A 22,744-nucleotide genomic window follows, 5' to 3' on the forward strand; every position below is an offset into this window, starting at 1 on the left:
TGTTCCTAAAGATTGTGGAGCCCTGGCTCTTTAATAGGATCATTCAGGTATCTACCACTGCTTCACTGGGAGTCTGGTGGCATCATCATCATCATCATCATTATTACTACTACTACTACTATTATTACTACTATGATTATAATTCCTCCATCCTATGCATTCTCAAGGCTATTCAGAGCAAAACAAAAGATACCAGCAAATAATTTGCTGGTATTGCTCAGAATCTCATTGAATGTAAGCCTCATCAATGGCCCCAGAGTATATCTATATCACCGTTTTTGGAGAAGAGCATAGCAAATTTAACTAGCGTACAACCAATGAAACTGATTGTATGCAATAGATCTTCTTTCTCATACAAACCGTGTACTTGGTTAATGGGCTATGTGTATTTTAAGTTTGGATTCACCCACTTAAAGTAATTGATTAAGCAGATCATGGATTGTGAATCTGAAGATCCCATCCAATCACTAGTTATAATCCCTGCTGTTTTCTCTTTAAGTGTTACAGTAGTGTGTTTACATAGCCCAGGCTTATGGGTAAGTATGCTGACAACTACAATTGTTGTGATCACATAATGTGCTGTGCCTCCCAAATAAACCATTCTATTACTTAACATGATGGCATGGTTCTTGTAACATACTAAGATCATGGCTGCATTTCCCACAGCATGCTAAGCCTCAGTTGCCCACCCAATTTTAGCCAAATCTAGAGTGGATGTGCAAATCCAGTTTATGTGTAGATTATATATTTCTGCCTCCTGAGAAACTCTCAAAAGACATAAAAATGAGGAATAGCAATGGCAAAAATACTACTACTACTACAACATAAAATAAAATCGTTTTAAATGTAAAACCCCATTCTCTTATACAATGACTTTTTTATTTGAGTCTTTGAGGACTACATCAGAGAATGTATTAATTAAAACTGAAAGACACTGAATAGTAAAACAGTGCTTTCCATAGAGATCCTATCGTTTATATACACCTGGGTTTAGTATTTAACATATCCAAGACATTTACTGCAAGCTACTTGTTAGTTACAGGGTTACCAAGGGTGGTAGGAAGAGCAGTAAACGTTAATCCATCAGAGCAACTATGGCTTCTATTAAAATCTTTAGTAGCTCGTGTGTGCAAAGACAAGCTCACTTAAGCCCATTCAAATCACCAGGCTTAACCTTGCTTAATATACTGAACTGGGTTGTAAGTTATTCATCCTGAATTTAGGTTGCTATGATCACCTGAAGCACCTGAATGAATAAGCACCTAAAATACTACTATTTCAAAAATGCTGTCAGCAGCATTTCATTAGTATGACAATATTTTAAAACACACCTAACAAAAACCCCAAACACGCTCAAAGAAACTGCAGTTATACTGATAGCTGACAGTAGACATTCATTTGAATAAAGAACAATCTCAAAAAGTTCATATAACAAGGTAGAAACTATTAAAAGGATGAACTGCATCAGAATAAGAATGTTAAAAGTGCCAAGTTCCTTTTTTTTACATTTTGCATATATATCATTATCCTACATTAGTTACCAATCTGAATTCATGCACTTTTATGTTTTCAAACTCCTTTTTAGCTGTGTTTAAGATCTGCCTTTGGTTTGATTTGTAAACACTGTTTTTTGGTGTAGACCAGCCTAATATATTACTAATTATATTTTATATTTCAACTCCTTGGTGCGTATTAAGATCCTCATTAAACTGTCTTGTCCTCCCATGTGTATTTCAGCTATGATTAGTCACTTTCAAAACTTTCCTGAAAATGTGTTATAATACACAACAGGAAACAGTAGAGATCAGGCCTTTACAACTTGTGTGATCTTTTGGCTAAGGACATCAACTAGGTTATCCTTTCTTTTGTAAATATAGATAGGCAGCTAAAAAGGGGTTGTCTAGGGAAGCACAGTATAATTAATTGTATAATAAATAGGAAGCCCATTCAGAATCTGAAGAAGCACATACACAAACATATACATATAAACAGTTCTTATAATTATTTTTTTCCCATTTGTCAAATGGTTAATGCTTAAAATCCTTTTCTTTAGGCAGAGTATTTGTTTTCTAGAGTATTAATTGGCAACGTGGTAATAACCAGCAGAGTTATTATAGCTATCTGAAACATCTGAAGAACCCCAGGATGTTTATTTTTATGTTTATTTATATATCAAATTTGTTGATATTTCCCCATCTCGTTACAAAGCGACTCTGGGCAATTTACAGATTTTATTTTATTTATCCCATCCTATAGGGTTCCTTCACTAGTAGCTAATTATGAACTATTTTGGGAGGGGCTATCTAAGCAGATGAATGGATTTGTCCTGAAATTTAGCAATTCATGTGCTAAAGAGAAAGAACAGAAACTAAGCCAACCTCCTGGCTCCTCTTCTCCTCAGGAAGTATTATATTGGCACTGGAGTGTCATCGAGTGCCAATGTCTACTAATACTGAAGAGTGGGATGAAATTGTACAATATGACTAGAAAAAATATCAAGGGATAGCTATTATTTTCTACTGCCTACAAAAGTCTTTTCTCAGATCAATTGCACAGAGTCTGCTCCACTTCTTCAATAAACAATCTAGTCATCTTGAGAGCTTTGGTTATAGCATAAATGTTTTGGTAAAAAGGAAAAATAATATTCATGTTTTTGCCTTCATCTTCTTCAGGTGGATTTTTCATTGTCCTCTCCCATTTTCTGCACACGGGAATATTTTTTACACGAAGATTTGAAACAACCAGGAGGCCATGTTATTGGCCATGAGAAACAGCAAGGCACTAAGCCTTGTACATTCTTCTCAAAGAAATTGAATACCGGATACCACCATGCTCGAGACAGAAAATTAGTCTGTGATGATATTTTCAAGTTCTGTATTAAGAAAAAATATATTAAATTCATTTTTAGTTTACATTAAAAAAACAGAGTTACAGCCACCAGATATATTCTTTTCCTTAAACAGAAAGCACTGTCACGGTATCATCTGTTTGGTTAGAGACTAGTTAATAGAATGAACTACTGTAAATGTATTCTTTCCTCACCTAGCATTAGAAATTGCATTTGTGTGTAACTTTAAGGTTTAACTTTAGTGGAAAAGGAAGATTTAGCACTATTGGTATTGCTGCTTTCCTGTGAAGAGCTCAAACACATAATGCTCAGCATACATGATGTTGCATCATCACATCCAGGTGTAGTCTAGATCTGCTTAATTTCATATATGTGGCTCCTTCTAATTACTTTAAGCACCTCAGTATTATTTAGTGAATACGGTTTAACATATTTTCCAGTATTTTTAAGCAGCATTCCATATATATACACTAAGAGTACCTTTCTATTAACTTTTAATTAATTTATATTTGCAAAGCAAAATCTGGTAGATTTGGAAAATGTTCAGCAAAGAATAGCACATAAATATTTATTGATAATATTATAGCTTGTCATATAGTCTAATTCTATAAAAATGCACACCCAAGGGATTGATTTAAAAGAACTGTTTCTCATTGAAAAATAATTCAGAAAGCAATTCAAATTCCATATGCAAGAATTTAAGTAAAAAAAAACTAAGCTTCCTTTGAATTCTGGATCATATGTACTGTATGGAGCTGTCTCAACAGAAATTTAGTTGCAAATGTGAATCAGTTCAAATGACCCAGTAATTCAAGTTCTGACTGATGAAGCAAAGTATGTGCTTAACCCATGCTTCTTTGGCCATGCCTATTGGCTCCTGCAGGGGGACGCGGTGGCGCAGCGGCTTAATGACGCTGACAGGTCGAAAACTCACGTGAGTAGATAAATGGGTACTGTCACTCCGGTGGGAGGAAAAATGCTGGCGGTGCCTTGCAAAAAGGAGTTGGGAGCAGTTGCTGGTAAGCGCGAAAAACCGCGCGCGCCCGAAAAGGGTGCAAAGCAACGGAAACCCGCCTCCTGCGCTTGCCAGCTGGGCTCTGCTCTAGGAAGGAGGCTCTGGCAAACCACTTCCGAAAAACAATTGCCTTGAAAACTGCAAGAACTCGTCCAAGCAGTCACTGCAGGGTCAGCAATGACTGAGCGCAGACCAAAAAAAAAAAAAAATTGGCTCCTGCCATGAATGGATATAATCAGAGCAGTGTGCACCAACATGCTGCTTATATGTTAGCAACTCAAAATTCAGCTTGCTGTTGTCTGTACTGGCACTTCAAAAACCATACAACTCTCCAGTTAATTGTTAATAAGTCATACTGAATTACTCTTCTTCATCAGAGATGAACAGTTTGCAGCCTGGGCAAGAGATTATTTCAAACTTTGGTTAAGAAATACTTTCCTTTTTAGTTTAGCATAAAAGAGGAAGAGAGGGAGGGAAAAAGCCAGTGAGTGAATGAGGAGAGATTTTAGAAGAATGAGAAAGAAAAAGACATGCTGGGGGCGGGGAGTATGTTTGTGAGAGAATGGGCACTTCTGCCTAATTTTGGCCCTGGTACCATCCATTCCTTGTTTCAATTCTCCCAATGCATTAGCCCCACAGAAATTTAGCCAGCTCTGGTATAGGTCTTGTACATTAGTTCCTTCAATTCAAATGGAATTTGTCACAGTTCTGATTGTATCAGTATTCAACTTACAAGGGTATCCATTAAAAGAAAAGGAATGCCCTATTGTCTAGCTTCATTGAGAAATCTTACCATAACTTTATTCCTTTATCTAAATATCTATACCATGTCCACTATCTTAAAATACAAGATCAGATATACTATAAAACAAGACAGAAATACATAGTTTTAAGTTGGGGCGGAACAGGCTTCAACTCAACCTAAGCAAGACTGAGTGGCTTTGGGTATTTGGACCTCTGGGTTCTGGGGACCTTCCATCTTTGGTTCTGGATGAGGTGGCAGTACCCCAGACAGACCCAGTGCACAATCTGTGTGTCGTCCTGGACTCTCAGCTCCTGCTCGAGGAATAGGTGGCAGCCCTGGCTGGGAGGGCCTTTGCACAGCTTCACGTTGTGTGTCAGTTGTGCCCATTCGTGGACCAGGGGGCTCTGCTTATGGTCAGTCATGCTCTTGTGATCTCCAGAAAGATCTGCTTGGAGTTGCCCTTGAAGAGCATTTGGAAGCTTCAGCTGGTGCAGAATGCAGCAGCGCAGGGAGTTAATGGCGCTGTTTTTTTGGTGCATGTGACACCACTGCTCTGTGAACTGCATTGGCTTCTAGTGAGTTTCCAGGTGGAATTCAAGGTGCTGGTAGTTACCTTTAAACCCCTTCATGGCTTAGGACTGGGCTACTTACAGGGCCATCTCTTCCCAATTGTTTCTACCCATGCCATCGGCCCAGTATGTTCCAGGTGCTGTCACAGCTAAAAAGCGGGGGCTGGCGGGGGCCCAGGAGAAAGGCCTTTTCTGCTATAGTGCCTACCTTGTGGAACATCCTTCCACCTGAGATTAGGTTAGCCCCAACCCTGCTGGCTGTTTGTAAGACCTTAAAAACCTGGTTTTATGCCTAGGGCTGGAACCCCAGGAGTGTGATAGAGCCTGTCTCTTGGCTTTGTGGATGGTTATTTATGAAGCTCGGCTGCTATGTGTTTTTATTTTATATTATGTATTTTATTGTTTTTATCTATTTTATTGTAACCCACTCTGAGTCACTTATGTGTAATGGGTGGCTATATTCATCAAACAAATAAACAAACAAACAAACAAGATATAAAACAAATCAGAAATATATAATTTTAAATTGCAGTGACAGATAATATGACAACATGGTTGTAGCCTCTTGCCCAAAACCACAAATTTTCACAAGGGACAATAGAACATGGCCGGTTGTGGCTGTTACTGGTCTTCCCTGCATTTTGGAGAACAATATTATTGATCTCAAGCTCAACATTGATTTTAAGCTTGGCATGGCTGCTGCTTACCTTTTCATTAGCCATTGCATGGTACCACCAGAAGAGTCTTGTTGTGATAAAGTAAGCAATGATAACATCTACAGTGTAATGCTCATGTCCTACCAGGATACAGAATATTCCAGCAACACTCATACACCAGCAAATCAAGTGATACCACCAAAAGTGACGAGGTGAATCTGTCCAAAAAGAAATCATATAAAACATGGGAAGCTATACTCTATTTTGGGGACTACAGTTCCAAATTACAGTTATATTCAAGGATCTTGAAGGAGCGTGCAGAGATTATTTGGATCCTCTTTCTTTTTCTGAGAAATGAGAGAGCACAGGGATAATGCCAGGGGCCTGGAGAAGGGCAATTGATGTTGTTATCTTCAACACTGGGAAAAAGGAAACCCAAATAATTATAAACACAACAGCTTAACATATATACTGGGTAAAACTCTGAAATAGGTTATTAAGCAGAAAGTTTGTGAGAACTTGGAAAAGAGTGCATTGCATGGCAGCAGCCAGCATGGGTTTATGAAGAAGAACATGCTAAAACAACCTGATTTCCTTTTTTTGATAGAATGACCAGTTTAACTATCCAGAGGAACGGCAGTGGATATAATGTACATGATTTCAGGAATGCAGTCAACGAAGTCTTCCATAAGAGTCTAGTAGAGATAATGACAGACTATGTTATCACTAGATAGATAAAGAGTTGGTTGAACAAACATACCTAAGTGGGTCAGAGTTCAGTGGTTTACTGCAGAGTTTTGTGCTATTCAAAACAGGTTACTGGATGATAATCTATTTTTAGATAACTCAAAGATAGGGGGCATAAAAAACACCTTAAAGGACAGTATCAAGATTCAGGAGGAATATGACAAGCTGGAACAATAGGTAGAAACCAGCAAGAAGAATTTCCAGAGAGACAAATGCAAAGTCCTTTGCTGGGCAGGAAAAAACAGAGGCATGAGCCTAGGATGGAAAGCAGCAGGTTGAGCAGCAGTATGCATGAAAAGGAACTACGTGGCTCACATGCTGAACATGAGTCAATAGTGTGATGCAATTGCAAAAAAAAAAGGGAAATGGAATCCTAGGCTGTATCAAAGAGTTGTAACTCTGGGAAAGTAAGAAATGCTAAAAAACAATTTGTTTGGCAATCTCCAGCACTGCAGTTCTGAGATGTGTCTGTTTTTAGTTTTCTAAGCTGAACAGGCAATTGAACTTACTGTTTCTAAGGATAGTAAATTTGAAAAATAACAATAGTGTGCTTGTGCAGGTCAGATTTCAACCTTAAAAAATCATAATTTCCTGCTCACTAATTTCTTTCCTTTTAGAAAAATAAGCAATTAATTTTTTGGTGGTCCCAATAGTAATAGGCATTTTTGCTTTTCCCCCCACCCCATTCTTTTTCAATACTGTCGTATCCTATTACACCCAAAGGAGGTGCTATTTCCCCAGTCCCAGTCAGACTCTCCATCTGCCTACCCATGCAATGGAAATACATCCTTCCATGCTGTGCATGGAGCATATGAAAGCAATTATCCCATGCTCCAATGCCAGCACAAACATGCATTTTCTTCTCTTTCAGTATTCCAGAATCAAAAGAGCTACTTAACTGTACATATGCATATAAGACATGACTGTGAATATAGAATATTAAAACTGCCATTAAACATTCCTGGAAAATATTTTTATTTTTGAAAAAAAATGCAAATATTGGAGACTTACATTCCTTGATAAATAGGTAAGTGAGCGTTAACATTGCAGTGTGTCCACTGAATAAGAAATCTCCACATAAGATATGTGAACCTGTCATAGACAGACCACCTCCGGAAATTAGTTGCAGAATCCGCTGAACTTTAGCTTGAGAATCATCATTTAGCTAGAATTAAGTAAACATGAGGGGGAAAAATCCTATAAATTAAAGGGTATATTTAGCAGGTTAAAACATTTCAAGACAACTTATTCTTCAAATCAAAATACATAAAATACATACAAATACATAAAATGACTTAATATATTATTTATCTATAGTAATTTATAGTAACTATGTGAAAATCACCAAGGTGGTTCAAAACAATTAAAAGCCAATGGAGCATCATTAATCATTAGAGGAAGCAGATAATTTGGATCCTTGGCAGTCAGGTTTCTGGTTGGGATACAGCACGGAAACTGTACTGGTCACAAATGTGGATGATCTTTGGAGAGGCTGGGTTTGGGGGAGAGCAACCCTCCTGGTAATCCTTGATCTCTCAGAGGCTTTCAATACCATTGACCATGGCATCCTTCTGGACCATCTCTGGCAGACTGGAATAAGGGAGCACTGTTTTGCAGTGATTCTCCTCCTTCCTAAAGGGACGATTCCAGCTAGTAGGGTAGGGGAAATCTACTTGGGGACCTTTCCTTTGTGGAGTGCCTCAGAATTCTCTCTTCCTTCCACTTCTCTTTAATAGTTACATATAACTGCTGAGGTAGGCCATCAGTTGACATAAGGCTTAATATCATCAGTAGGATGATAATACTCAGTTAGACATCTCAGTCCTGGGATGAATCAGCAGTGTAGACGTGCTGACCCAGATGTGCTGCCAGGGGAGGAACAAATTCAGATTGAATCCTTCCAAGATAGAGTGAGTTTATCAGCCTAATGATCCCAGAGAAATACCATCTTTCACTCTGAATTGAGTTGTATTCCCCTGTTCAGAAGTGGTTCATAATTTGGTGGTCCTCTTAACTCAGTTTCTGCTCATTAAGCAGATGGCAGCTATGGTTAGGAGAGCTTTTGTACAGCTACATCTTTGCATCAGTTGTGGCCACTGCTGGATCAAGAGGCTCTGCTCACAATCACTCATGCCCTAGTCACTTCCTGTTTGAAATAATGTAATGAGCTGCCCCTGAAGAACATTTGGAAGCTGCATCTGGTACAAAATTTGGTGTAGTGGTTAAGGTGTTGGCCTAGAAATCAGGAGACTGTGAGTTCTAGTCCTGCATTAGGCATGAAAAACTGGCTAGGTGACTTTGGGCCAGTTACTCTCTCTCAGCCCAATTCACCTCACAGGGTTGTTGTTGTGGGGAAAATAGGAGGAAGAAGGAATATTGGTATGTTTAACGCCTTGAGATAGATAGATAGATAGATAGATAGATAGATAGATAGATAGATAGATAGATAGATAGGGCTGAACAGGGTCAACTCTCTCCTGGTTATTATCTTTTTGAGACTGCCATCTGAGAAGGCCTTGGAAGCAGGCTGCTTTGATAGCTCTCCCCCCCCGCCCCACCGCCCTTTGAAACTCCTCCTGGTGGAGATTCAGGGCACCCCTGCCCCTCCTGAGCTTTAGGAAAGCTGTCAAAATTTATCTGTTCCATAGCTCAGGCAGAAGGGATGCTCTGATTGGAACTGTGATTTGTGAGCACATAGCTTTTCTTTTCTCTGTTTTTCATATTTTGATTTTGCCATTTTAAAAAATGTATATGGAGGGGGCTGTTTTGTCTTTCTTGAAAGCCTTCAGGATTGGGAGGCGTACAAATGAAGTAAATAATATAATGATATCTATGAAACTATTAAAAAAAGCAGTAACAAAATTTATTTATTTATTTATTTATTTATTTATTTATTTATTTATTTAACTTGTCCCCGCCCATCTCCCCACAATGGGGGACGGCTTACAACACACTAAAAACATAAATACAATTAAAAGTTATAAAAACCAAGCATTAGAAAAATAAAAAAAACTTAAAAAATCCAAGAGGCCGATAGGGGCCACACCAGGCCGCTAAGGGGCCAGCTAACCCCATTTCTGATATCCTCCCTCCTCACCCCAGACCAGATGGCAGAGCCAGGTCTTCAAATCCCTCCAAAAGGCCTGGAGTGAGGGGGCCTGTCTCACCTCCGGGGGCAAGATGTTCCAGAGGGCGGGGGCCACAGCAGAGAAGGCCCGCCTTCTGGATCCCGCTAATCGAAGTTCTTTTACCGCAGGGATCCGAAGCACGCCCTCTCTGTGAGATCGGGTGGGACGGGTTGAGATCGTGGGGGCGAGGCGGTCCTTCAGGTAGCCTGCCCCCATGCCATGTAGGGCTTTAAAGGTGATAACCAACACCTTGAATTGGACCTGGAAGCAAACTGGTCCAACCCCAATGCAGCTCATGGAGCAGAGGTGTTAATATATTTACCTTTGGAGCACACTGAAAATGCATTCCAGGTACAGGTAAAGTGGTGACATACATGGTAATGCACCGATAGAGGTGCAAAGTTCCCAATATAAAAAAGAACCTTCGTCCTACTATTGATCTGAAATATATATACACACAGACATATTGAGGAAAGAATTCTTGAGCCACTATGATATCAGTACGTGTCTATGAAAAAAAAAAAGACTGTTATAATGGCAGTTATAGCACAGCAGAATAAAATTCATGAAAAATGTTAAGAACCACTGCCTGCTCCAAAGTTAAGTCCTGGTTATACAGGTAGTCCCCAATTTAAGAATGCGTTCCATTCCCAAGGTCTGCCCTGAAGTCAAATTTGTATGTAAACTGGAACATTATTAATGTATAATACTGTATCAGTAGTACTGTGTAATTAACTCGAACCATTGTGTAATTAACTCAAATCATTGTGTATTTAACTCAAATTTTGCTACAGTAGGCTCCGTTCTTAACTATGGATCATCTGTAAACCGGGCATTCTTAACCCGGGGACAACCTACATCTGTTTCAGAAGGGTGAGAAAAAATCTACAGTAGTACCTTCCTTCTATACAGTACTTGGTTGGTTGCTGTGTAAACCACAACACTGGACTTGTTTTGCACAGCACAACTCTTAGATAGTGCAGTAATATAAAATGACACCTGAGCATTTCACGGCAGAATTTCGGACTGTCAAAAATGAGCAGCGTGCATACTCAGCATAGGCTTAGCTTTTAAGTGACAAAAAACCTTTCAGAGAGAAGAAAAACCTGCTACACTTTTGAAGTTTTGCTACTCTGCTTTAGTGAGGTGCTCCTTGCAGGCGCCACTTCATACCTCATTGTTTTGAGGCACCCTGTCTCCCCAAAGTGTTGAGATGGGAGCAATCAGTCTGTATTATTAACTGTGAACTCAGATGATTTGCCATGAATGTTAGATGTTTGTCTCCTTCCTCAGTGTTTGGCTTCAGTTGGGGTTGATGGGGGGAGAGGTCATGCCCACAGCCCCTCATTTGTGGGGTACCTCAGGGCTCGATGCTCTTCCCTCTCCTGTTGAACATCTAGATGAAGCCTCTGGGTGAGGTCATCCATCAGTTTGGGATTCAGAATCATTAGTATGCTACAATACCCAGGTTTATATCTCAGTCCTGGGTTATGCAGGCGAAGCTGTTGATGTACTAACTAGTGTCTGGAGGCTGTTCAGGTCTGGATGGGGTGGAACAGACTTCGGCTCAATCCTGACAAGACTGGGTGGCTGTGGCTGTTTGACCCCCCCGAGTCATGGACATTTCCATCATTGATCTTGGATGGGGTTGCACTTCCCCATACTAGACTAGTGTGTAACTTGGGGGTCCTTCTGGACTCACAGCTACCGCTTGGAGAGCAAGTGACAGCTGTGGCCAAGAGGGTCTCTGTACAGGTTCATCTTGTGTGCCATTTGCACCCTTTCCTCGACCAGGAGGCCCTTCAGACAGTTACTCATGCCCTGGTCATCTCACAGCTGGATTACTGCAATGTGCTGTACATGATGCTGCCCTTGAAAACTATTTGGAAGATACAACTGGTACAAAATGCAGCGGCACAAGCAATAATGGGTGCCTCTCGGTATGCCCATGTGTCACCGCTGCTACATGAGCTTCATTGGTTGCCAGTCACCTTCCAGGTGCAATTCAAAGTGCTGGTTGTTACCTATAAAGTGTTCATGGCATGGGGCCTGGATACCTGAGGGACTGCCTATCTCCAACTGTTTCTGCCTGCCGGTATCTTTCAGTAGAGTGGGTATCCTCCAGGTCCCTTCTATTAAACACTGTCAATTTATAGAACCGAGGAAGCATCCATTGTCTGGCCCCCGCCCTCTGGAACAGCATCCCCCCAGAGATATGGGCAGTACCCTCTTTCCTGGGATTCTGAAAAGTTCTTTTGTTCTCAGGCCTGGGGTTAATGTGTTTGGGAAGCCTCTGGTTTGGTTTGTGTCAGGTTCAGCCCAAAGAACTCCACGAGACAATGCAAACACAGTTCTGCTGCGTTTATTAGCTTCCACCTCAAGACAGAATCTCACCAGACTGAACCCAAGTTCCCAAGCCAGCCAGCCAGCCACAACACCGTGAATTCCTTAGGGAGGTGCCAGCCTCATCTTCCTGAATGTCCCACGCTCCTGTTGGGAGCTAAGAACATGCTTATCTCCCTGAGCATGGCCTTCGTAAGTCCATTCCATCACAGTTTGATTTGTTATTGCTATGATTTTAGGCCAGGCTGCCTGTGTTGTTGTATGTTTTTAATTGCTTTAATTTTTTTTTTATTTGTAAACTGCCCAGAATGTATGGGAGTGGGCAGCTATAATAAATTTAAATAAATAAATAACACCTTCTACTACTGTAATTCTACATATAGTATTTCTGTAGCACTCTGTAACATAATTCTTTTAATCTTTCCCAAGCAGTTTCCATTCCTTTTTACTTATTTCCACATTATTTTAGAAATAATTGACTCAATCTATTCTTTTCATGGATTGCTCTATCTTCTAATACTTTTTATATGCAATCTGTACCTTCTGTTCCTACAGTCATTCTACTTTCACTCTCTTATTTCACTTCTTGCCTTTCCATATCTATTTCTTCAATTCTTGATATTACCAAAACACTTTTCTACATTCAGAACTTCCCATTACCCATATTCATTCCTTTGCCACATGTACAGTATGTATAAATAGCCTTATATCTAAACCACTTTAGATGGATATAAACAAAATATACCTTTCTCTAAGAAGCTACTCACCAGTCACCATATCTGGGTCTCCAAATGGCTCAATCACTTAATCTGTGTTCTCTTGTCTTGTTCCTTCTCATCCATTCATGTTACCCCGAAAAATAGTTTTCCACCTAATTGCATTCATTTGGAATCTTGGATAATTTCTCTCAGACTCATCTGTTTCTTCCATTATCACTACAACTGTCATCAACCTATAGATTTCTACTTTCACATGAACCCACAACAATCTAGATGATACCAACTCATACTTTCAATACATTTAGCCATTTCATTCATAATTAAACTTACACATTCAGGTCCCTGCATGGATTCATCAATGCCACCCCTCTAGATAGATCACTTTCATTTCAATTACATCCTTCCCCTTTCTCTTAGCTTCACAGACCCACAATATATCCTTTTCTTTAATTTAATCTATTAATTCATGCCCATTATCATTTATTTTTCTTACATTCCAAGTCACAACTTGTCACATGCCATGATAATCATAAATAGGATCATAGATACAGTAGTTAACTGACCTCTGCCACTCATCATGGCTCCTGTCAATTAAGGCTTTATTTTATATATTAATATATCTATATCCATTTCTACATCATATAAATAAATAAATAAATAAATAAATAAATAAATAAATAAATAAGGTATGTAGACTAGATTCCCAGACTTAGTTTGATAAGTATAGTAGTGGTCAGTTTCGGCACATTCCATCTAGTATGCCACAGATACAAGCAAAGCCCAATTTTATACAAATCTGCTAATCCTATTCTGTGCAAATTAGAATTCATAATCTATAAATTACCTAGCCAGTTAGCATACTATTGCCCACATTCCTCCATCTTGGAAGTATTTGCTATATATTGACACTCACTCAGGATGCAGATTCTTTATTTCTACGATTGCATTATTGCAATTGCAAAAATCTTTGTTAGCATCTCAAACCTACTGATTTCACAAGTCTATAGATCATTGTATACAGTGCATTTTAAAACATCCACAGTTCTCAATTTTCATAATAAGAAAAATCAAAGCAAAAGAGCTACTTACTTGTATTTGAGAAACAGCCATTGGATTATCCATATTCCAACAAGGATAATTCCATTTATTTCTGATACAGAAAAAGCCCATTCCACACGATCAATATAATCAAAAAATTTATCTGGCAATGGAGGACTGAGCTCCTTGGGAGGTACCCTCTCATGTACCACTGTGGTCATGACAGTTGTTAAAATTAAATTGAAGACAGCATATACAAAGGCAATGCCTGTTTTCCACCATTCTAAAGGAAATCTGTTTCTAGATTCAGTGGGAATGGAAAATTGTATATAGTCTAGATACTTTTTAGCACCTTTTAGCAAACCATTGAATAAAGCCTTTGGTTTATTGCTGCCATTCTTGCTTTCCTCACCAACACTGAGAGCAGGTTGAGCATAACCACTGGAAGTTTCACTGGACTGGCCTTCCATATGTTCTTCAAGCTTTGCTGTCTCTATGGTATCCATCAGGTTTAATGTGTATGAGAAAATTAATGGATTCTAGTCTGGTTTCCAAAAATATCTTCCACTTCTTTTTTCAAGTCTGCCTCATGTACTTTCACCCACTTTTATTCTTTTAACAAAGCGTACAGAAACTGTAGGTCCCACTTTCAGTTACAGGTTTGGTTCTTCGGTAGATTTTTCTTTGAAGGATCATCAACATGCCATCTGCAATTAAATTTAATATACAGTAATCAACATTTGTAAAAAATCCACATTGTTAGACATACATATATGCACATGTGGATCACACTGTACTATAAAAAAGTGATATATAATAAAATATTACTAGTTAAATTGTAATATGGGAAAGTTAAGTTGATGCTTATTTATTCAGTCTTGTTAAGGAAAAGTATGATATATTTAATTGCTAAGGGATGGGGAGCAGCCAACCTTTTCTAATAAAGTAATTATCTGTTTTCATTGTGGCTATAACCAATTATTGTTTTAATCCTTAGCTGTCAACATATCAAGTAAGTCAATTAGCATTACTTATATTTAAAATGCATAAAGTCTCTTTATTCCTAAGATGGTGCACATGAAACACAAATAATAAAATAAGAGTAATTCTGGCAAAGACACCGACTAATTAAATTCCTGAGCAAACAGGAATATGTTTAGTTTAATGCTACAAAAGAAAGCAATTATATCTTCAGAACAAGGGCTCAAAGTTGGAGGAGCAACTTGCCACCAATTTGCCACAGCCATTTCTTCTGTAAATGATGAAAGTTGTTCTCCAACTGATGGATTGCAGGAAGGAATTCTCTTTGAAAATTTTAATGCATGGGCAGATTGATATGGAAGTATGAATGCCTCCAGATCTTTCAGTCTAAATAGTTTTATGGTAAGCAGACCCTTAAATTGTATTGCGTAAATATAATTCTCTAATCAATGTGACGTGGCTATATTTAGGTAAACTTAACAGAATTCTAGCTGCCACGTTCTATACAAGTTGAAACTTCTGCACTATTTTCAAGGAGAGAACATCTCAAATAATCCAACCTGGAGGATGCTAGCATCTGAACTACCATATTCCCCCCCCCCTCCCCTTCTATGGAGAACTGTAGATAGTGCTCTAAGCTGAGAACAATTTCATTTGAAGTGATGTTGGAGCAAAAAACACCCCAGACGAAATACTTGCTCCTTCAGGGTAAAGTGTAATCTCAACCATAAGAACTAGAACATCTATTTCAGGACTCAGCAACCACCTACCCACACTGCTTTCATTTGTTATAATTTAGCTTTGGTTTCTTAGCTTTCATCCATTGATTTAGCACTTCTATCATCTTGCCTGATGCAGATAATAAGCAAAGGAGTAGGGCATCATGAATTCAGTGATGACTCCTTGGTTCAATTAACAATGTTCATAAAAGTTTAGACAATCTGGGTTGAATTCTCGTTGGAGTTACATGCACAGATAAACCAAATAGTATTTGATGCGCTAAGCTAGAATGTGGCTTAATGGTTCTTGATCTAACATGTTGGTTTTTTGTAAACCATAATTTAAGGCTTAGTATTTGTGCAAATGCAGCCAACTGTTGCTTAGTCAATCAAGTAATGTATGTTTAGACTTTGGTTTATTGTTTTGTATGAACCCAGACAATATATGTCTTACACTATAAGACAACTTGGACTCATCCTTTGGCCAAAAAAATATCAACTGAGGGGAGAGGCTTTTCCCCCCTTCATCCCTGTCAGAAATACAAGTCAGCTCTTCTATACTTCCTGCATTAGGATTGAATAAACAGGGAAAAAATCCATTAGATGAAAGGACAAGCCACGAACTGCTATTTGTTTTTAATGTAACCTGTATGTGGTCTCAGACTTACAAGTCTCTTCCCCTTGAGAGAAGGCTCATTGTTGAGTACTTAATCAGATTATCCTCTGTGCAATACAGAAAAGGTTTGGCTTTTTAAAAAGACGGGGAGAAGTCTATAGATTTGCATTCTTTCATGCAGATATAATTTTTAAATTTTAGAATGTGATTTTAGAAATGATTAATTATGACATAAGGAATATTTACAAAAGAAAAATACTCCAATATATTAAATATCCCCACTTAGACTTGCTCTAGCCTTCACGCTCACTACAAGGAAGGGGGCAGCAGGACTACCATGAACAATATGATCAAGCAAGCAGTCAAAGGAATATGCTCCAAATGTTCTAGTCACTATGGTTTACAGTAAGTATTTAATGTGGCTTACATCTGTTTTCATACCAGTGTAAACAAAAGAATCTGCCAACAGGATATCACAACTACAAAAATAAGACAGTTAGTACAATAATTGTAAATCTATGTTAAAAATACTTTACAAAAGTAAAATTCAATAAAAGTCCGGATGGCACAGAGCAGGCTAAAGCTGAGCTCAAGTAAAAGGGAGTTGCTGTTTGTACAACAGAATTCTCTGTCAATGCCAGTGTTACCTCTGCATGGGCATACACTACCCATGAAGGAGCATGTTGACAATTTGGGGCTCCTTCTGGACTTACGGCTCCTGCTTGAACAGCAAGTGGAGACGATGGCTAGAAGGGCCTTTGTCTAGCTTCAGTTGATGCATCAGTTACAACCTTACCTGGTTTAGGAGGAACCAGCTACAGTAACTCACATCCTCACTACCGCTAGCTTGGACTACAGCAATGTGCCTTACACAGGACTGCCCTTAAAGATTATTTGGAAATTGCAACTAGTCTAGAATGCAGCAGCCTGCGTACTTACTGACTCTTGGCATTGGGAACACATAACACCAATTCTGCAATCCCTGTACTGGTTGCCGGTTGGTTTCTGGGTAAATTTAAAGTACTGGTGTTGACTGATAAGCCTCTTCATGACTTAGCATTTGGGACAGCCTGCTCCAATCAGAATCACCCTGACCCACTAGATCCTGTAAGGAGACACTTGTAGGGCCACACTACTAAAAGGTAGGGAGAGGCCAAGGCTAGAAGGCATTGCTTTTCTATGACCATGCCAATGCTCTGGAATGTCTTCTTTATAGAGATCAGACTTACACCCTCTCTGCTGGCTTTCAGAAAATAGTAAAAATGGAATGCTAAAAAAAAGAGTGCATTCTCTTAATTTAAACATTGTGTCCTCTTTTTATTTTTTCTTTGTTCTTTGTACTTGGGGTTTTTATGATATTATTTATTTTTAATCATACCATAGATGTTTTCATTTTTGTATATTATGTACTCTGTAAGATGTTGAGAGTCATCAGACTGTGATGCTATAAGCTTAAATAAATAAATATGGAAACGACCACTGTTACTATTAATTGGATTTGTTATGTCCTTATATTGTACAGTACAAAATGATTTTTGCAAGCCTCTTTATAACTGTTGCTTTAATATACATACCTAGCATTTTTTTTTTAGATACTCAGGCATAAAAAAAATGGAAGGCAATTGCGCTGTGCTTTTGCATTGGCCATAGGCTATTTTAGGACAAATGACGGATCTCCAAGTACAGCTTTCAAGACATTGGAGAATAGAATCAGGTCAAGGCAGAGAGAAGCCTTACCTCAAACCAAGCACTTTGCTTTGTAGTATAAACATTATATTATCTATAAACATTAGCCATAAATCACCGTTTCATTTTATAACAGAAAAAAGTAAACTGATACACAAATGATTAATGTACACCATTATAAGTGAAGTACACACTCAAGGTTCAAGAACCTTGGCATGGCAAACTGAGATTCTAAAGAGTAGAAACAGGGAGGATTTCTTGCAAGGTGTATCTGCCTTTGTAATCCGTGCCATACTTCGATACTGACAGGGGAAAAACCACATTAAACACGGGAGGCAGACACACCATAAAACAAGTTACTTCAAAGTTCTAAAAGCTTTATTAAATGTTAGTTCAACAAGCAAGTAAAGTTCAACCAATAACATACAAGGTATGTACTTAGATTCACATTGCAATGCAATGACCAACTTGACTGAGCTGTCAGGTAGACAGCTTGACCAAGAGGCGTCGTTTACTTGGATGTCATCCTTTTTATCCCTTTAAACCGCAAACCACAATTATGATTCTGAGATCATTCCCAGAACAAAGTTCAGCACGTCCCAGTGCCCTGTCTCTGGCACTTCTGTTCTCATCAATAAATTTGCAATTTCTTTCATTTTGCAAGTTCCTCTTACTTCTAGTCATTGCCATACAGGTCACATTTCAGTTATCTTGGCTTTATTAAATGCAATCAAAACTAACATTAAAACTTATAGAAGGCTACTAATTTTTTCCTCTCACAATACCCTGAACCATATATGCTTCTAGATAGGCTATCTGAACTGAGACATGGATGTGCTGTACAAACCCATTACAGGTAGCCCTTGGTTAACAATGGCAGTTAGGATCAGAATTTCCATCATTGAGCACTGCGGTCATAAAGTGCAATGTCATGTGACCACACCACTTAGCAATGGCAGTTCTGGCACTTCTGGTTGCTGTTAAGTGAATGATGTGACATTGTTAAGCGCGACATCATGTGGTCGCCATTTGCAACCTCCTACCAGCTTCCCCATTGACTTTACTTGTTGGAGGCCAGCAGTGAAGGTCGAAAATGGCGATCACATGACCATGGGATGCTGCAGTGTTGTAATTGTGAGCCAGTCACTGAGTGCCTGGATTGTGATCATGTGACTGCAGGGACACGGCAACGGACGTAACTACAAGGACCAATCATAAATACCATTCATTCAGCACCATCGTAAGTTCGAAAAGTCACTGAATGAGTGGTTGCTAAATGAGAACTGCCTGTAAATTATTCCATTTTGAGGTAAGCAAGCTAAGCATGGTAAAAAAAGGAAGACATAGTAATCCAAAGAAAATATTTTTGTATTCTTGCAAACCACTCTTGCTTCCATCACACCATTTCAATATAAATGAGAGCCGGCTGGTGACTTTGGGCCAGTCACTCTCTCTTAGCCCACCTTGAGTTATATATAAAAATGATGGGATAAAAATATAATCATCATCATCATCATCATCATCATCATTATTATTATTATTATTATTATTTCATTGCCATCTCACCTCTTCTTGAGGGTATTAACAACTTCCTCCAACCACACTTTCTTTATCTTCCCCCTTCTCTTAGTCTATTCACACTGTCTTCATATGTTTGTTTTGTAACTTGATCTTTATTCATTCTTTCTACATGACTAAACTACCACAATATACTTCTTTTGCACTGGATGCCCACTTTGTATTCAATCAACATTGACTAAACACCCATTCATTCCTGACCTCACCTCTTCCCATTTTGCCAACACACTTCTTAAATATCTAATTTCTGTTGCATCCAACTTTCATGTTTCTTCTCAGAACTCTCTCCATATAGAAAAATAGGCAGAAGCAAGCTGTTATATACATTTTCACGTCTTTTGACAAATATTCTTTTGTCGCAACAGGCCAGATATCATTCACTATCTTTCTAGCAGTATTTGCATATCTTACAATATCTTCATTTCTTCATATTTAATATATTTTTTACCAAGCTACATAAACTCATCTACTTGTTCTGGTTTCTGTGTCACACACAAACATATTATATAGGTGCACAGTAAACAAACGTTTATATTTTAACATTGTTGCTATACTATCTACACCTGCAGCCTTCCTATTTCTCAACATAAAGCATTTATTACTCCTTTTTCATCAGTTGGTTCTTGGATGCTAACATATATAGCAAGTTTTAAATTCCTCTCTTTGACATTCCACAATTATTCCCAAACATACTAAAATGCTCCTTCCAGCATTTCCTCATTTCAGTTCCATCTGAAATTATTTTATCACTTTTATTTTTTAATTAGTTTTACTCTTTTAGCCATCTTCATTCTAAAACACTTAAAAAAATTTCCTCAAGATCACACTTCTCTGCTTTCTCTGCTTCTTTTAACTGATCCTTGCTGTCATTGATTACTTTTTCAATTTCTTTCTGTCTATAAACCTGATATAGTATCTTTCTGTCATCTTCCTTTCTTGTGGCCATGGTGCCATAAGTACAACCAAAGCTCAGTTTTACCCTAATCATTTTCATGGTATTCTACATAAGATAGGATCTCTACCTAAAAACTACCTCTCAATTTTTTTGTCCCCTGCATCCCATCAACGGGGAGGTATAAATTGAAAGCATCTGCATTATACTAGAGTAAGCATAGGCTTACCTGGATGGACCTAACCAGAACAATACTGGCACCATCTTTTGAAATTACAAAAGATGGTGCCAGTATTGTTCTGGTCCATGATAGTTATTTTATCTCCTAAACTTTTTAGCATCTACACAAAACCATTGAAACAGACATTGAGAGAGATGATTAGGGGATACACTAATACAATATGCAGAAGTCACTCAGCTTTACCTCTTTTTCATTTAAGGTGAAAGCAACTAGTGTTTTGTACCATTGCCTGGGCAGGAAAAGGAACTGCATGAAGGCTAAAAAATTAACAGCAGACAGCGTTACTATTTGTGATTCTTTTGTCTAGTAAAGTGATGTTTGTCCTCTTCTAGAAAATGCTGTACTCCTCCTAAAGGCATTCTTATGTCTAGTACAGTAACTAGAGGCTTAAAATAATTTCTACTGCTCAAACGTCCTTCTGTCCGTACCAATGAATTAGCTAGGAGAAACTTCCCAGCAGCAGTTATAGATGTCCCAGTTATATACTGGCTTACTTTGGAAGTGATTTGGGAACTTCAGTTGGGTTAAAACTGGTCAGATCTATTGCCAATTGGGACTGCTTGATATAGTCACACTATATCAACCTAATACAGTTGGGTTGTACCTAACTGAAAAATGAGAAGAGTTAGCTTAGTCATAGTCATTAACAGGGAGCAGTGTGCACTGAGTAATATGTACTTTCATTTACTTCACCTAAAAAGTGAGTCAACGATCAGTGAATGGAATAGTTGTCACTCATATGCTTGTTACAGGAGTGGCGACTGAACTATTTTTAGTATGTGTCATATTTACTATTGCTATGGGAGGTTATCAAGTCACATAGGAATACAGCACATTCCTATCCATTCTGTAACAGTTAACATTCATTGGTAAGCATCTACATTAACAACCTTATTTATATATATAGATCAAAATGAGGTACTGTATGCAGGTACAGAGCACTTGTTAAGTGATTCTGCTCTTCATGAGATATGGCAGGAGGGGACCAGATACATTCTCTGTTCCAGCCCTGCTCCAGCTTTCCTTAAGAATAGAAGCTGTACCTTCACTGTTAATATTTAAAAAGCTGTTAAAAACTTGGTTATTTAGGCAGATATTAATTTAAGCAGACATTTGGGAACCAGGAATGTGGCACTATTACTTATTTTCACTTTATGAATTAATTGGAATGAATACTATGATTTTATAGATTGCATTGCTATTTTTCTGACATACATTATATATCTATATACATCTAAAACTTTCATGGCTGTAACTTTCAACCAGGTGAAATGGTGCATCATAGGGCAACAGTTTTGAACCATGTACTTCAAATGGGCTAACTTACAGAATGCATCCAAAATCTAGGACCCATTACTCCCATGAGATTGAAATTTGGGAAATTTGTGGCTGCTTCAGCACTCCTATGCTGCTGCACTGCCGTGATCATCATGAGTGTATCCCCGACCTCTTTCCCACCTCCCTCTGTCCCCGGCACCCAATCGGCTGGCGACAAGGTCCAATGAATGAGTGGCAATTGGCTGCTTTTGAAATGAGGCAGAAATTTGAAATCTCTTAATGGCTGTGGGCATTGAGAGAAGGATGAGGATGGATGCCTGCTGGTGATATAGAGCTGGCTGGGGGGCACCAGTGGTTGATGGATGAACCATCTTCATCCCTTGAGGGAGGGGGTCCTTTGGGACTCACCAGAATGGGGAGTGGGGCTGCAGTTTTCCTCATGGTCCATAGCTCCCTTTGTTCCAACTCCCCCCAGCAAAGTGGCAGGCAGTTCCACTGGTCAGCTGAGGAGGTAGCTTCACCAGTGGTCTCCTGACAGTTGTGAGGGGAGGGCAAATGGTGCAAGCCTATATTATATGTACAAATTCAGGGAGGGAGGGAGAAATCCCCAACCTCTTTCTAGCATCCCTCTGTCCCCTGTGCCCAATTGGTTGGTGGCAAAGCCTGATGGGTGAGCAGAGATTGGCTGCTTTGGAACTGAGGCCAAAATCTGAAATCTCTTAACAGCTGTGGGTATTGAGGGAAAGATGAGGGAGTGGCTTGGATGCCTGCTGGCGAGGTAGGGCTGGCTGGGGGACACCGGTGGTCGATGGGTGAGCCCTCTTCTTCCCTTGAGGGACGGGGCCCTTGGGGACACATCAGAACGGGGAACAAGGATGCAGTTTTCCTCATGGTCTGCAGCTCCCTTTGTTCCACCTCCCCCCAGCAGCGTGGCAGGCAGTTCCA

The 22,744-nt window shown here is 39.0% G+C and overlaps 1 protein-coding gene across 2 annotated transcripts in view; it reads right to left on the bottom strand.

The window, feature by feature from the left end:
- Nucleotides 1–16: 16 nt before the first annotated feature.
- LOC148216878 (phosphatidylcholine:ceramide cholinephosphotransferase 2-like) overlaps nucleotides 17–22,744 on the bottom strand; it is a 37,562-nt gene continuing 14,834 nt past the window's right edge. Inside the window, exons 2-6 of one of the 2 annotated variants that reach the window (XM_088132991.1) lie at nucleotides 13,860–14,515; nucleotides 10,031–10,148; nucleotides 7,592–7,745; nucleotides 5,885–6,051; nucleotides 17–2,872 (exon numbers count right to left, since the gene is read on the bottom strand). In XM_088132991.1, the coding sequence (XP_087989117.1) occupies nucleotides 2,669–2,872; nucleotides 5,885–6,051; nucleotides 7,592–7,745; nucleotides 10,031–10,148; nucleotides 13,860–14,314 (1,098 nt within the window). In that variant the 5' untranslated portion in view covers nucleotides 14,315–14,515 and the 3' untranslated portion in view covers nucleotides 17–2,668. Of the gene's footprint in view, nucleotides 2,873–5,884; nucleotides 7,746–10,030; nucleotides 10,149–13,859; nucleotides 14,516–22,744 lie in introns of those variants that run through there. The other variant, XM_088132990.1, reaches the window with a different exon arrangement.

Source organism: Python bivittatus, unplaced genomic scaffold (genome assembly GCF_059951505.1).
Source record: "Python bivittatus isolate LINGU-HERP-01145 unplaced genomic scaffold, Pbiv_v1 ctg000070_np1212, whole genome shotgun sequence".
NCBI lineage: Eukaryota > Metazoa > Chordata > Lepidosauria > Squamata > Pythonidae > Python > Python bivittatus.